This window comes from Medicago truncatula, chromosome 7 (genome assembly GCF_003473485.1).
Source record: "Medicago truncatula cultivar Jemalong A17 chromosome 7, MtrunA17r5.0-ANR, whole genome shotgun sequence".
NCBI classification, from domain to species: Eukaryota; Viridiplantae; Streptophyta; class Magnoliopsida; order Fabales; family Fabaceae; genus Medicago; species Medicago truncatula.
In genome coordinates this window covers 55,722,341-55,737,969 of record NC_053048.1, presented here as the reverse complement: position 1 = coordinate 55,737,969, position 15,629 = coordinate 55,722,341, and the positions used below count along the sequence as shown (strand labels likewise).

General features: G+C 32.0%; 2 protein-coding genes across 2 annotated transcripts; both read left to right on the top strand.

Moving 5' to 3' along the window:
* Positions 1-1,863: 1,863 nt before the first annotated feature.
* On the top strand, positions 1,864-3,570 carry LOC25499780 (protein LEAD-SENSITIVE 1). The gene is made up of 2 exons (XM_013595214.3): positions 1,864-2,075; positions 2,501-3,570. Exons 1-2 carry the CDS (start codon positions 1,982-1,984, stop codon positions 3,184-3,186), a joined length of 780 nt encoding a protein of 259 aa, XP_013450668.1. The 5' UTR covers positions 1,864-1,981; the 3' UTR covers positions 3,187-3,570.
* Positions 3,571-5,037: 1,467 nt separating this feature from the next.
* Positions 5,038-8,972, top strand: LOC25499779 (mitochondrial import inner membrane translocase subunit TIM14-1). Its single transcript, XM_013595213.3, has 3 exons — positions 5,038-5,194; positions 5,816-5,988; positions 8,472-8,972. The coding sequence occupies exons 1-3, from the start codon at positions 5,192-5,194 to the stop codon at positions 8,626-8,628; spliced, it is 333 nt and encodes a 110-aa protein (XP_013450667.1). The 5' UTR covers positions 5,038-5,191; the 3' UTR covers positions 8,629-8,972.
* The last annotated feature ends 6,657 nt before the right edge of the window (positions 8,973-15,629 follow it).

Sequence of the window (15,629 nt, the reverse complement as noted above, 5' to 3'; positions counted from 1 at the left end):
AATTACAGCAAAGTGAAGGCATAGTGATTAGCATTGGTGGTAGGTCTCTCATGGAGGTTGATGTTACAAGCGTGAAGACTGAAGATAAGGTGAAAAAAAGATATGATGCAGATAGACCACAGTAAAATCAATGCACCTATTCAATCTAATGATAATTGAAAATCTTGTGTATGGTGCAGGTTTTACACTTGTGCATGTTAACCGTCACCCATGTTACGTATCAATGTAGAATTTAGATATATAAATATAACACAATGATGTAAATATTTGATTATTTTTTACATTTTAATCCCTCAAATATGCTTAATTACATGGATGAATCATGAAAGATCCATGTATTTAGACTTTTCTAAACAATTAAGCCTTGTATAGTTTGGCATGTAAATATGCCTAATTTGATTATTTCATTATTAAAAACCTAATTTTATGAGAATAAAAATCAAGAACTAGCTCAATATTTTCATTGGATGTATGTTAAAAATATATGAAAAAAGTTGTTAGGTAAAATATTCACAATCGGCCGAATGTTAGCTCAAACTGAATTAATCCAACCGTCTCAACCAATTAATCAAAAAACCACTTAAACTGCTTATTAATTTGGTTAAATTAGGTCTTGATTTCTTATTTGTGGTTAGTTTTTTGTTTTGTTTTTGAGAAGTTAGTTGTTGATTCAGGTTTTTGAGGTCTGAACCCAACAATACCAGATGTTCACCCTTAATATGACAATGTCTCTTGTTGCATTATAAAAAAATTAACTTTTAATGCATATGTTGTGCAAAATTTGATATGATGAGGGAATTGTGCATATCTCATCTCACTAATAATTACTTTGTAGTGGTTAACCTCTTTAAAAATAAGGGTTAATAGTGTTTTTGATCTCTGTAATATAGTGTACTTTTGGTTTTAGCCCCTGTAAATTTTTTTTTTTAGATTCCACCCTTGAAAAATGAAGATTCTTCAGGATTGAACCCTCACCCCAATGAGTCAGCAGAATCTCCTACGTGGCAGTGACGTGTCAATTTATTTATTTATTATTTTTTTTTTTATGCCACGTGGCATTTATGATTTTTTTTTAAAAAATAAAAATAATGAAAATTTAAAAAAAAATGGAAAAATTAATAATGATTAAAAAAATATGGAAAAATTATAAATATAATTTTAAAAAACGTGAAATTTAAAAACAAAAAAAATCTTAAAAAATTAAAACAAAACCTGGAAATTTTATGAAAAAATTTAAAAATTCTGGAAAAATTAATAAAAATAAAAAATGATTAAAAACATCTGGTAAAAAGAAAAATAATGAAAAAAACACTATTAACCCAAAAACACTAATAATGAAAAAATTCGGAAAAAAAAAAAATCTGGAAAAAAATATTCGAATATATATTGAAATTTTCGAATATTTTTCTCCAGAATATCATATTTAAAAAAACAAAATTTTCGAAAAAAGATTAATCATATTTAAAAAAATTATGGAAAAGATTTAAATAAAACTTCTTACTTTTGAAAATAAAAATATGAATTTTTTTCAAAATTTTTTAATTTTATCGGAATTGAAAAAAATCTTAAAATTTAATTTTTTTTCTAAATATATTACAGGTGCTAAAACCAAAAGTGCACTATATTACAGGGGCCAAAAATAATATTAACCCTAAAAATAAATAGGAAAGAGCAGAGGATTGCATGTTAATGAGTGAGTGAGGTAGTAGCTAGCAACACAAGAGAAGAGAAGTGAAGTGAAGTAAGTTTACATTTCATTATTATCATTATTTATCACAATATAATAAAATGAATAATGACGTGGGTGGGACCAATTGAAATGGAATCCAATAATATTGAAATGAAATGAAAAGTGGCAGTGACAGTAACACAGACAAACGGTGGGGTGGACAAAAGGTAAAAGGAGTGAAGCAGAGAGAAAGAAAGAAAGAAAGAAAGAAGACATAAGATTGAATTGAAGTGAATGTGAATGTGAATGTGAATGGGTTTGATTTCTAACAGAATTGAGAAACACGACATCAAACCCGGCGATCATGTCTACACCTACAGAGCTGTTTTCTCCTATTCTCATCACGGTTCTCACTCTCTCTTTCCTCATTATTCGCTATTATTATTGCTTATTGTTTTTCTTGCCTGCTCCCTCCAATGCAGAATATCAGATCCGAACTTATCATAAATAAATAATCTCACAAATGACCAATTATAATTATTATTTTCTGCTTACTTTGTTGTTGCTTGGACAATTGCCTCATTTTTTGAAAGTCAATGAATGAATGAATCTGCTTAATTACCCCTTTTCAGACCCATCATTACTGGAAAACAAAACTCATCCTTACCATTTCTTTTACTATGTCATGTCATACATATTTCGTAAATATAGTTTTTATATTATTCTCTTGCTTAATTATATTTTAGCTTTCCTCAAATCATTTTCATTGTTTTGTAGTATCTGCAAAATTTGTACCTAAGTTCACTTGAATCTGATACCGATGCTATGCAGGCATTTTTGTTGGGGGGAGCAAGGTAGTACATTTCAGACCTGATAGAAACTTTAAGTCAATAACCGAGACATCTTCAAACGTAGATGATCCAACACCAACCCCTTGTCCCACCTTTCCTGATTGTGGATTCAGGCAACCAAATAGTGGAGTAGTTCTTTCTTGCTTAGACTGCTTCCTTCGAAACGGTTCTCTTTACTGTTTTGAGTATGGAGTTTCACCAACACTTTTTCTTACCAGGATAAGAGGTGGCACTTGCACTACTGCATTACCCGACCCACCTGAAACTGTTATCCATCGCGCAATGTATCTTCTTCAAAATGGTTTTGGTAACTATGATGTTTTTCAGAACAACTGTGAGGATTTTGCAATGTACTGTAAAACTGGTCTTTTGATTGTAGACAAGCAAGGAGTTGGAAGAAGTGGTCAAGCTTCTTCTGTTATTGGTGCTCCATTGGCTGCAATGCTTTCTTCTCCTCTCAAGTTGTTAATGCCGAGTCCTGTTGGTATGGCTACGGTAACAGCAGGAATGTACTGCATGAGTAGATATGCAACTGACATTGGTGTTAGAAGTGATGTGGTCAAGGTTGGGGTAGAAGACTTGGCTGTGAACTTGGGATGGACGACTTGTTCCGATGAGGAGGAGGTAGTTGGAGATGGAACTGCAAATTCACCGATTATCATATGATTTAGCTAAAGTTAATTCATCCTTGTGCACATGAAAACTTCTGCATATGTTATTCTAAGTTATTACACTAGTAAGTTGATCGCAGAATCAGATGTGACCTTCATTTTACATCTGCTGAATTAATTAATATATAAGGCCTTTATCTTTTCTTTTTCTTTCCCCTTGTATCCTTTACAATAATAGTTGGTGTCAAGTTACTCATGTTGTACATGGGATGTAATAGCAGTTATACTTGTTGTAATGACTAATGATGTTTAATTATAAGATTATTCTCTTTGAGATGATTTTCCATTTGGTAGCTTAGAAGTGATGCAATCCTATCTTCGATTGTAACCGAACCACTTTGCTGTGCAGATGAGAAAACTATATTGGCTTACTTGAATATATATTAGTGTTCCATGCTTTGTAAGTCTTTGAATTTTTTGAGTATATCTTTTAAGTACTGATTGAGAAACCAACCAGCTAATACTTGTAGGGAATGGTGATGAAAACCCATCACATAAACGTTTCTACTGAAAATGGAAGTAACTACTACATTTTCTATTTGAGCAATTTGTGGGGATTTTAAATAATTCCTCCGGTTACGATTGCAAGCAAAAATTCACATTTCACATTTATTGACTAGATAATGTATCTTCTTGGTTGTTTAATTTTAATTTAAAGGCAGAAGAAGAGATGAATACAGACCGTGCTTAAGTACTAAAAAACTCCTCTATTGGAATTAGTAGATCACCTTTGATTTATTCTTTCAAAGATTTGGTTCTAATGACTTTTGATGAATAAGGAAGGACTCGGGTATTTATTTAAGGTTATAACCATATTTATATATTAATTGGTCGAGTGTTTTATGCTTTTTATTTCCTACTACTGTTTCTCTAATCGATCTGGGCCTGTAAAGAGCTTAGGTTGTCAGCTTTGATTTATATATCTTAATGATCATATCCAAGATTCTTCCAACTATGAAACCACTTGATGGAATTATTAGGAAGAATAATGGGAAAAGAAAAACAGAATTAGGCATGTTTGCCTGATCACACACTTGTAAATTGTAATACATCTCAGATAGTATATTATATTGTTATACGTAAGCATGTAATAATTCTGAAACTGAACTGAAATAGTTCGGTTCGATTCAAAACAATTCGATTCGAACACAGTTCGTGATATTTGCCTGATCACACACACTTGATGTTTTCTTGTGTCATCCGCAAAATTGCAAAGACTAAAAGAACTCGTAGTTCTTTCTTTTTTTTTTTGAAGAAAACTCTAAACCCGTAGTTATTATAAGGATGCATTCTTTTGGTATTTTAGTGTGACCTTCAAACATTCCTTTGGATCAAGTAGAAATTATTTCCTTCACCATATAATTAGTGCTTTCATATGTCAACCATTAATTAACTAATTTTCCGTCATCTCTATTTTTCAGTGAGATAGTCTTGGTATGGTCACAATCACAATCACTAAGGTCAAATATATGATATTTAGTTAAGGATACAAAGAAGGCAATTGTTCTTTACTAGGCACCCAAAAAAGGATCGAACGACAATTAATTGTCTTTTGGGTACCTTTTTAATCAGTTAAATGACTTTTTAAATCAGTTAGAAGTGTTCGAACGGTAATTAGCTATCATTCAACGTGTTTTAGGTGCATGTGAGTAATTATTAGAGGTCTAAAAAGCAATCTTCTACAAAGAAATGAGTACAGAAAATCACTCATTTACCTAACCCAACTAACAGTCGGGCTTTTCAAACCCTAACCTGCACAGCCCACCATCTGAACATGGGTTAGCCCATCCATAAATTCAATAAATGAACAAAAATAAAAACTGCTTTCAGCACCCCCTTTTTTGTAGGACAGCACCTCACCCATTTTCCCAAAAAAAAAGCCCTACCTCCTCCATTTTTTCTTGTCAAGAACACATTCAATATTGACGTGCGAATCAAGACAAGTTCCGTTTCATTCTCTTCTTCCATTTTCATTTCTCCAAGGTTTTCAAATTATTATTATGGTAAGCCTTTCGTCGTTAACCTCGTAGCTTCTGCTGTTTATGTCTGTAATCTCACAACACCAAAAACCCTATGTTTTTTCCTCCTTCCCCTTTCTGTTTTCGATTCAAAAGACCTTATTTTTCTATGTCCAACGTTTTACCCATGATTTCTCTGTGAAATTTAGATTAGTTGTTTATTATAATTGTTTTTTTTTTTTTGTTTCGGGGGGTGGCAGAGGGTTTATGAATTAGGTTTTGCATTGACATGTTCAAACCAGAAGCTCAATTTTACATATCAGTGCCCATGTATATATGCTTTCATAGAATACACAAGCTGTTTTCATATCTATAATTAAGAGCTTATGGGAATAAGCTGATAACAGCTTTATCAGCTTACAGGCTGTCATAAGCTGTTTCCAAAAGCTCTCTCAAACAATCAAGAGATAAGCTTAGATAAGTCAATCCAAACAGGGCCTCATTGTATTTATAGGTATATCTTGGATTTTAGTTTTCCTGGCAATAGGCCCCTTTTATGATACCATGATTATTGAAGGGTGACCTATTTATTGGGGGAGCCTTTGAAAATTTATCGACATTCAAATTGTGTTTCTTCTGTGGAACTGAAATTGAAGTTTGGAACAGGCTTCACCTTTAATTGCTGGGATTGCTGTGGCTGCTGCAGCATATGCCGGTAAATATGGTATCCAGGCTTGGCAAGCATTCAAAGCTAGACCACCTGCATTGCGTAAATTTTATGAAGGTGGTTTTCAGCCTACTATGACGAAGAGGGAAGCAGCTCTCATACTTGGTGTTAGGTATTTTCATTTTTGTTTTGTAAGATTTCAAGGTATTGATTGTGTGAACTCATAGTCACGAATGTCGAAAACCACCGGAAAAAATCAAATAAGATATCATTTTTTGTTTAATGACAATCTGTATCAGTGTTTGTCAACTTTTTTTTTTTTAATGTGAATTTATTCATTAAACTAAGATGGAAAATGGTTCAACTCCCTGCGAATACCCTCCCCTTCTGGTTTTAGTCACCTCAATTTTTTTGTTTTGCTTTGAGTCCCTCACATTTCCTAACTGTCTGATATTAGTTCTTCTGTTAACTAGAGTCAGTTTCTCCCTGATGTGGAATACAGAGTGCCGCACTTTACAATTCATATTCCCATTGATTTGTTTATGTCACATATCTGATGTTTTCTGCTTTTCTTTTTCTATTATTTGATTTCATTATTTACTATTAAACATGTCTATGTGAGGCATTGGTCCAATAGACAAGGTCAAATGTAGATTATTTACATGTGTTATATTGAATAAAGATTTGACATTACTGCCATTTGGTTGTTGTGTGTTGGTTAGGTTGGGAGAGGCTAGGCTCTCTAAATCCTAGAGGTTATGTTGGTTTTCTAGCAGTCAACTACTGCATTCGTAACAGTTTGTATTTCTCATGTTTCCTATAACCACCTTTGTTGGAAGGTACCACCGAGAAGAATTAGTAAATCAATATGATATTCAGTATTCCTATCCTTATACTACCCAGAAACTATAATTTGGCTACTTGGCGTTGTTTCTGTTTTCTCATTTCTCGACAGCCATGCCATCATCCAGTCAACCACGTTTCTTGTTTAGGGCTTATTAATTATACCTTAGGTTGAGGGCGATTGTGAATTTAGATTTTGATTTCTGACTATTAATTACGAATGTTGGAGTATGTCTTTAATTTTTGGCTTTGTTACATGACTTCTGGAGTATTAAATATCAATGTCCTAATTATAAATATTGGAGTATTAAATATGAATATCAGAGTATGCACTCAATTGTTTATTTATCTTGCAACAATAACTATAGGATTGACAATTATGGTGTTCATTTGACTAGTTTCGTAATTTCTCGTACCGTTAAACTGATTCAGATTGCTGAGAAATCAGGAAAATAATTTATAACTCTGAACTAATTCTTGTCCATTTGATGTTGTTATTCCTCGTCTTTAGTTTGCTTGAATGGTGAGTCATGCTATTGTACTTTAAAATGACCCCGCGTGTGTTGCGACTTGTGAAGTGGACTTATCCTGGTCCAGTTCTTTGTTCAATTGAAAAGTATATGGTTTTCCATCTTTGAGATTCAGATTGCTCCTGTAATCTGTAGCTATAGTTCTGTACTGTCTGGTCTCGACAGTGGTAAATTGTTGACAAGTACCATTTCTGATTGTGGCTCATTTGGTGGAAATTCATTTGTACTTGAAATTAGCAACATATTGATGTCATAATTTTCTTTTCATGATTAAAATGGGTATTGATTGATTTTATGTTGTTATATGCATTTTCTTGCATTGGTGCCATGTTGTATTGTATCCAGTCTCTATGAATAAAATAAATCATGATTTATGATTTTTTTTTTTTGGACAAAACATAAAACAGTACTTTATGTACTGTTTTTACTGTTGTCCTCTAATAACAAGACAAGTGTATTAAAAATCCACTTCAGACCGACACCCTCGTTACGTTGTTAACCACTGTCTTGTCCTTGTTAACTCTCGTTAGACCCAGACCCAGATTTTTTCTTCTAATTCGCCGAGCTTCATGAAATTGGTGTTGTTTCCATGCTCTATCTCTTGGAATTTGGTCCTACTACAAGTTTACACAGCACACCAAATGCCTCTTATCTTGTTAGAAGTTAATACTAGATACTGGATGTAGGGGTGTTGGTCGTTGCAAGACAAGGATTATTTTTATACAATCATTGGAATTGGGTGTGAAAAGAATGTTGGATTTCATCACTCGATATAAATCTGGTAAAAATCAAATAGATTGATCTGGTGGGTGGCTATGGCGGTTATTACGATTCATCATCAACGGAGCATGAAACAATGGTTAACAAGATGACGAGGGTTTGGGTCTGACGTGGACTTTTAATACACTTGTATTGTTATTAGAGGAAAACAGTACATAAGGTACTGTTTCGAAGTTTTGCCCTTTATTTTTTGTATTCCTACCTTTTAGACATTCATGGCGGGTGTCGAATCCTTTGTCTCCCTCCCAAAGTATGTGCCTGAGGCAAAGTTCAGAATATGCACATATTAACCGCCTAAAACATGAGGATAATTTCATTCACGTCATTAAAATTTTAGACTTCTAATTGGTCCGAGCTTGTGTTTCATACTTTGTCTGTATTTTCACTCATGTTGGTTATTTTGAACTTCGCTCTTAATGCTCCTGACAAAAAGATTTACCATAATTTTTTTTTTTTTATCTTACTCTTTTGCTGATTTTCAACTGTCGATAAAATATGGCAGACAGACAACTCCGACAGATAAGATTAAAGAAGCGCATAGGAGAGTGATGGTTGCAAACCATCCCGATGCTGGTGGCAGCCATTATCTCGCTTCTAAAATCAATGAAGCAAAAGATATGATGATTGGAAAGACCAAGGGTGGTGGATCAGCATTTTGAAGCCGTGTAATCTTTCTGCCAATTATCGAGACAGTTCAGACTTTAGAAGTTGTGCTTGATTTAATGTCAGATTATAAGTTTTGTACTAATCCCCCAATTATTTTATTAGACCCAAATATGCATATATTTTTGTCGAGATGACAAAATTACTGGAACCTGACTTCTGTCATTAGAGCTGAGTTGTGAATTGTGATGGCAATCAATAGGTGCTCTTGTTTTCCCCCTAGTTTAAGTTTATGCCACGTTAGCACACTATAACGTGTTGTAAACTTCTGAGTTGCTAATAATGCAAGTTACTTTTTTGTATTTGCTTGCCGAAAGAAGAGTGGACGGTTTATTTAGCAGGGTTTAAAATGTATATGCTTTTAAAAGATGTGAATATTGATTCATGATTACTAGTCCCCTGGCATTAGTATCATTTGTAGGTTAAAACTTGGAAGAAACTTATCCATATTCTTTGTTCTCTGTGAGAATTGTTGTTGACACATATGCATTGGCTGAGAAACACGAGTAATTTACCCAAATGTCTCTAGGCAGTTAACTGCCGAATTATGGAACCGGCTGCAGTTAACTACCGAGGAAAACTTCGGCAGTAAACTACCGAGGAAAATATTTATTGATTTTGAATGTTTCAATCATTATTTTGTACGTTTCAATCATTTAAATCTTGACCAAAAATATGAAGAGCATTTAAGTACTCAATAAACATTTCAATAAGTGTAAAAATTAAGCATTTGAATATTGTTTTGCAAATTACTTAAATAAAAAAAATCTTTGTGCACAATTATTTTAATATAGAAAATATAACAACATATTATACCTTAAAAAAATCGTTGTGCACAATTATTTTAACGATTTTTTTATTATTATTTTTATTTAAGTAATGTGTAAAACAATATTCAAATGCTTAATTTTTACACTGATTTGAATGCTATTCTTATTAAGATATATACGCATAAGTATAATACTGCAATTGTTTGAAACGTATCAAAATAATGATTGAAAAATTCAAAATCAATAAATATTATTAACGACAATTTATGGTTTTTGTCAATAAAAAAAAAAACAAATTTGAGGTTTCCTCGGCAGTTAACTGTCAAAGTTTTCAGTTTTTCTCGGTAGTTCATTGCTGAAGTTTTCCTCGAAAATCAACTGCAGCCGGTTCCATAATTCGGCAGTTAACTGCCAATGAGTATTTGGGTAAATTACTTGTGTTTCTCAGCCAATGCATATGTGTCAAGAGTAATTCTCTTTCTTTGTATGTATACAAGAAGTTGAGGTCCCATCCTAACATGTGGTAAAATCCCAACGGGAAAGGTCTGGTATTGAAAAGAAATGAAAATAAAATGATTACAAGTGTAACTAGAAGCAATTGAAAAGAATGAAATTATGTTTTTTCTTATAAAATAATATTTTTTAAAATATAAAAGTCAACAAATATCTCTTTATTACATAAAAATAATCATTTACTTATTGATTTATGAAATAGGTGTATCGGTACATCTTAAATTAAGGATGTACCGTAGAAACTCCCTTGCCTTAGAAATATGCAATATATATGTTGAGGGAAAGGAGGAGAATAGGAAAAACAATATTAGGATTTGTGAGAGCAGGGAATGGTGGTATAGAGTCATGTGCAGATCATGAATAAGTCATTTTAATCCTTGAATGTGTAATGAGTAGTCATATTGCAAACTACCACGCAATTGTTAGATGTAGAAAGTAAGAGTTCCGCTTAGAGTTCACAAAAAACAAAAAAAAAAAAAGTTCCACTAAATGAATATTTTTTTTTTTCTTCCACTCTTACTAAAATAAGTCGTTAATGTAGTTTATATGTCTATTTTATGTTTTTTTTTTTTTTTGAGGGGATGTCTATTTTATGTTGAAATCTAAAATACCATTTGTTGTGTATGTAGAAAATTTTGTTTTTTCATATTCCTAAAATACCATTAATAAATAGTAGTAGTTTATTTGGAAAAGAAACAATAAATATATATAGTAGTTTAGAAAGGTGATTATATTTAGGGATAAATTTTTAGTAAAATTAGTGTTTTTATTTGTACACCGAAGAAGTAGTAAATATAATGGTGCATTCTATGGCTAGGATGAAAGGTAATAAGATGTTTATGTCCATTAAAATTGATCTTGAAAAGGCTTATGATCGTCTTAATTGGAATTTTGTGGAAAATTGTCTCAATGAATGTAAGTTTCCCTCTAATTTAATTAATATTATCCAACATTGCATTTCTTCTCCCTCTTTCAAAATTTTATGGAATGGCGAGAAAACAAATATGTTTACTCCTTCGAGAGGTATTAGGCAAAGAGATCCTTTGTCTACTTATCTTTTTGTCATTTGTATGGAGCGGTTATCTCATATTATTGCAGATCAGGTTGATGGCCAATATTGGAAACCCATGCGTGCAGATAGGTATGGCCCTCAAATATCTCATCTTCTTTTTGCTGATGATCTTCTTTTGTTTGCATAGGCTTATATTGAGCAAGCACATTGTATTATGCACTGTATTGACCTTTTCTGCCAAGCTTTAGGGCAAAAGATCAATAGCCAGAAAACAGAGATTTACTTCTCTAAGAATGTCGATCAACAACGCAAGGAGGACATTTTACAGCATACAAGTTATAAACATGTCAATAATATGGGCAAGTATTTGGGGGCTAACATTAGTGCAGGTAGAGCTACTAGGGGAAAGTTTCATAACGTCATTGACAAAATTCAAAATAGACTAAGTGGTTGGAAGCAACAATGCTTAGTTTTGTCGGTAGACTTACTTTATCTAAATTAGTTTTGAGCTCTATACCTTACTATCATATGCAGTATGCTAAGCTCCCTAAAATGCTTTGTAACGAGATGGAAAAAATTCAGAGGAGCTTTTTATGGGTTGATACTGACCAATCTCGCAAAACCCATCTTGTTGGATGGGACATTTGTTGTCTTCCTAAGAATGAGGGTGGCCTAGGCATTAAAAAACCTCATAATATGAATGACGCTTTTCTTATGAAGATGTTTTGGAATCTAATCACCAAGCCTAATGACCTATGGTGTAAGGTTCTCTATAGTAAGTATGGGAGGAATAAAGATCTTAGGGTAGCCATAGATTCTAAATCATATGATTCTCCTTTATGGAAAGCTTTAACAGGTTATTGGGAACAATTTCAACAAAATATTGTGTGGCAGTTGGGCGATGGTAATAATATTAATTTTTGGATGGATAAATGGGCTCCTAGTGGAACTTCTCTTATGTCCATTACTAATCAAAATATTATTGACACAACTCTCCATGTGAGGGACGTGGTAACCCCCTAAGGAGAGTGGGATTTTAATTTCCTTACTTCTAACTTACCGTCTACCTTTGCTTTACAGGTTCTTGCTATCCCTGCACCTAAAGACACTGATGGACTTGACAATATTGGTTGGGGAGGAACCAACACTAGGGATTTCACAATTCAAAGTGTCTATGATTCTCAAAATTCTAGAGCTCAACCCATCCAGGGAGATTGGACGGCCTTGTGGAGTTGGAAATGACCACATAGAATTCAAAATTTTATGTGGATGGCGGCTCATGAGCAGTTACTCACTAATTACGGTAGGAGTAAATGGGGTGTTGGAGCTTCTTCCATATGCTCTGGATGTGACAAAGATGATGAAATCATTATTCATGTGTTAAGGGATTGCCCATTAGCAACCCAAATATGGATAAGGTTGGTCCCTTCGAATCTTATCTCTAATTTTTTTTTCTTCTTTTGATTGCAGGGATTGGATCTTCAAGAATATCAACCATCAATTGCATGGTATTCAGAATAAAAAATGGAGCATAATTTTTATGGTGGCTTGTTGGCAGATATGGATATGGAGGAACAAAACTATTTTTGAGGAAGACTTTCAACGTCTAACTGACCACACTTACAGGATTCTGAAGATGGTTGAAGATATAGACAAATACACCCAACACCGTCTTAATGTTCGCCAATGTGACACTATTTTCGTTGGGTGGAAAAGACCTCGAGAGGGGTGGGTTAAGCTTATCTGTGATGGAGCATACAAAGATTCGTCAGGTCTTGCTGGTTGTGGTGGACTCTTTTGAAACTCAGATGGCAGATGGATTAAAGGCTACTCGCAAAAAATTGGAAACATGTGACGCTCTCTGTGCTGAAATATGGGGAATGTACTTAGGAATGCAACTTGCTTGGAGACAAGGTTTCCACAATCTTCAAGTGGAAAGTGACTCAAAAACTTTGGTTGACATGACCACAAAGAAAGTTAAAATTAATGGGAACCCACCTACCTTGATTCGCCGCATCCAAGACCTTTTAAAGTTGAAATGGCAGGTGCATTTCAATCATACCTGACACGCTGACTGTATAATTATTTTTATTAGGTACACATGGCATTTATGATTTTTTTTAAAAAATAAATAAATAAAAAATTCTTAATTTTTTTTTAAAAATGAAATAAATTATGGAAAAATGAAAAATTAATAAAAAAATTTAAAAAGAGAAAATAATTCTGGAAAAATTAATAAAAATGAAAAAAAAACTGGAAAAGTAAAGAAAATTACCTAGGAAATTTAATTAAAAAAAAATCTGGAAAAAATGAAAAAATTAATATATATCGAAATTTTAAAAAAAAAATATAAAAAAGAATCTGAATTAAATTAAAATTATAAAAAAATCAAAAATGTATTATTATATAGTTATTTTGATTTTGAAAATTAATTTCTTGAATTTTATTTTATTCAAAAATATGATTTAGATGAATAACAGGATACAATGGATATTGATTGACACCGGTATATAAGTCATGTTATACTGTTGAATAACAAGCCCTTAATTCTATTCTTCATGATTTAATGTTATGTTTTTTTAATTAGGAAAATACTTTCCAATATTTTTATTTTCTGTATAAAAAAGAAAATAAAAACAAATTTTTTAATTTCGAAAGAAAAATCTGAACTTTCATTTTTAATTATATTCATAAATTTCGAAATATTTTAAGTTCCTGAATTTTTAATTTTTTTATAAAATAAAACTTGTTACTTTCGGAAAAAAATGAAATTTTTTCATTTTTTCAGAATTTTTAATTTTTCCGCTATTGAAAATAATATGGAAATATGAATTTTTTGAAATATATTAATGTTTTCCAGATTTTGTTTTATTAAATTTTCTAGATTTTTTTCATTTTACTAGATTTTTTTACTAAATTTTCTAGATTTTTTCATTTTTATTAATTTTTCCATAATTATTTTCGTTTTTTAATCATTTTTATTTTTCTAGAATTTATTTCATTTTTTTATAATATTTTAAGATGTTTTTAAAAAAAAAATCATAAACGCCACGTGTACCCCATAAAAAAATTATACAGTCAGTGCGTCACATCATCCGAAAAGGAGACATAGCATGCCACATCAGCAAAAATGTATAGTCAGCTGCTCTAGGGGTTATTCTAAAACAAAAACAAAAAATTACAAGGATCGAATCCAATTTTATTTTTTTTATAGGATGCAAAACCAAAAGTGACCTATATTACAGGAGGTAAAGACCTATTAACTCTTTTGTTTTTTAAGGGAACAAACATCGTTCTTTTTTCATTAACAACAAGATTCAAAAATAGATAACAAACATTGCTGAGGTAAAGACTATTCCTACTCTTTTTTGTTGAGGGGATTGCTCTTCCTACTGTTATGCCAATCATATATACTAGTCACCAGATTACTATGTCGTTATTTTTTTAGAAATATGTTGGATGATCAAATCCAAATAGGAAGTCATTTAGGGTAACAATCTTTTTTACCCCGAATTAAACAAAAGACAAGTTATATATGCAGGTTTATCATTTGTGCTAAAAAAAAAAAAAAAAATAGTTTGCTGTGAAGCTAAATTTTGCAATTACGATAAATAAGTCGCACAGACAAATCATTTTTAATGTTAAAATTTATCTTTTACAATATATTTTCAGCCACATACAATTATATGTTGCTTTATTAAGAGGTGTTTCTCAAGCTAGCACAAAAGTCCTAATTAAACCCTAAAGACTCTTCCCTATACAAGCACTAGTTTTTCTAGTCCAACTATTTCTTTGTCTTGGAGCTTCTGACTCATCCTTCTACGTCCACTTTGAAACCATAAATGATAAGAATTCCAATCTAACGTGTCACTTTCTCTCCAGTAGGGACCGACAATTATTTGCTGAAGCTTGTGACAATATTTTAGAACATTCATAACAAACTCAATTTCAAACCAATTGCCAACACAACCTCCCAATTCAATAATCTTAACTTCGTCATGAGAGAATGTTTCAACATCCCTCATAATATCTTTCTGATTCTCAAGAAACTCTGGATATGCATACTGCAAAATTTAAATCACAACATAAATGGTATTAGAAGTCGTCAAACATGTAACTAAAGAATGCAAATAAAAAATATCTATGAAAATTATCTAAACTAATAACAAAAGTTTGTATAATTAAAAAAAAATATATATATATAACTTTAAAGGAAGAGTTGCAACTCCTTAGAGCAATCAAATCAAAAGTGAGATTATGAGGTTCTTTGAATTTGGTATATTTTTTAGCTTATGAAATATAGCTTATCAAATAAGAAGGTTTTTATGTTAATTCATCATATGCTCTCACTATCAAAAATTGTATCTTCATAAACTGTTTTTTTGTCTCATAAACTACCTTGATAAGCTTATGAATAATATATGAATGCTTATTTATTTGCAAAACGGTTTTGCATAAGCTCAAAAATAAATTAATCCAAACCGCCTAAAAAAAATATTGGGTGGCCAAGTGCAATAAGCTCAAATTGATTATGAATGTAAGGATGTTCAAATTTATATGGTTTTGACCGCATGACCATGACTGAAAGTTTATGCAAAAGAGGGCAAGCTTGAAGAATGTTTAAAATCCATAAAGAATAATACTCCACTTCATCTAAGATATCTGAATCAATGGAAATATGTAGAGGTTCAACTCTTTAAGA

What these genes read in the sequence shown, in the direction of transcription:
- LOC25499779 (XM_013595213.3), top strand. An exon ending in GCTCTCATACTTGGTGTTAG is followed by an intron (nt 5,989 to 8,471) that starts GTATTTTCATTT and finishes AAAATATGGCAG; the next exon opens with ACAGACAACTCCGACAGATA.
- LOC25499780 (XM_013595214.3), top strand. Translation starts at nt 1,982, where the DNA reads ATGGGTTTGATTTCTAACAGAATTGAGAAACACGACATCAAACCCGGC. An exon ending in TTTCTCCTATTCTCATCACG is followed by an intron (nt 2,076 to 2,500) that starts GTTCTCACTCTC and finishes GATGCTATGCAG; the next exon opens with GCATTTTTGTTGGGGGGAGC.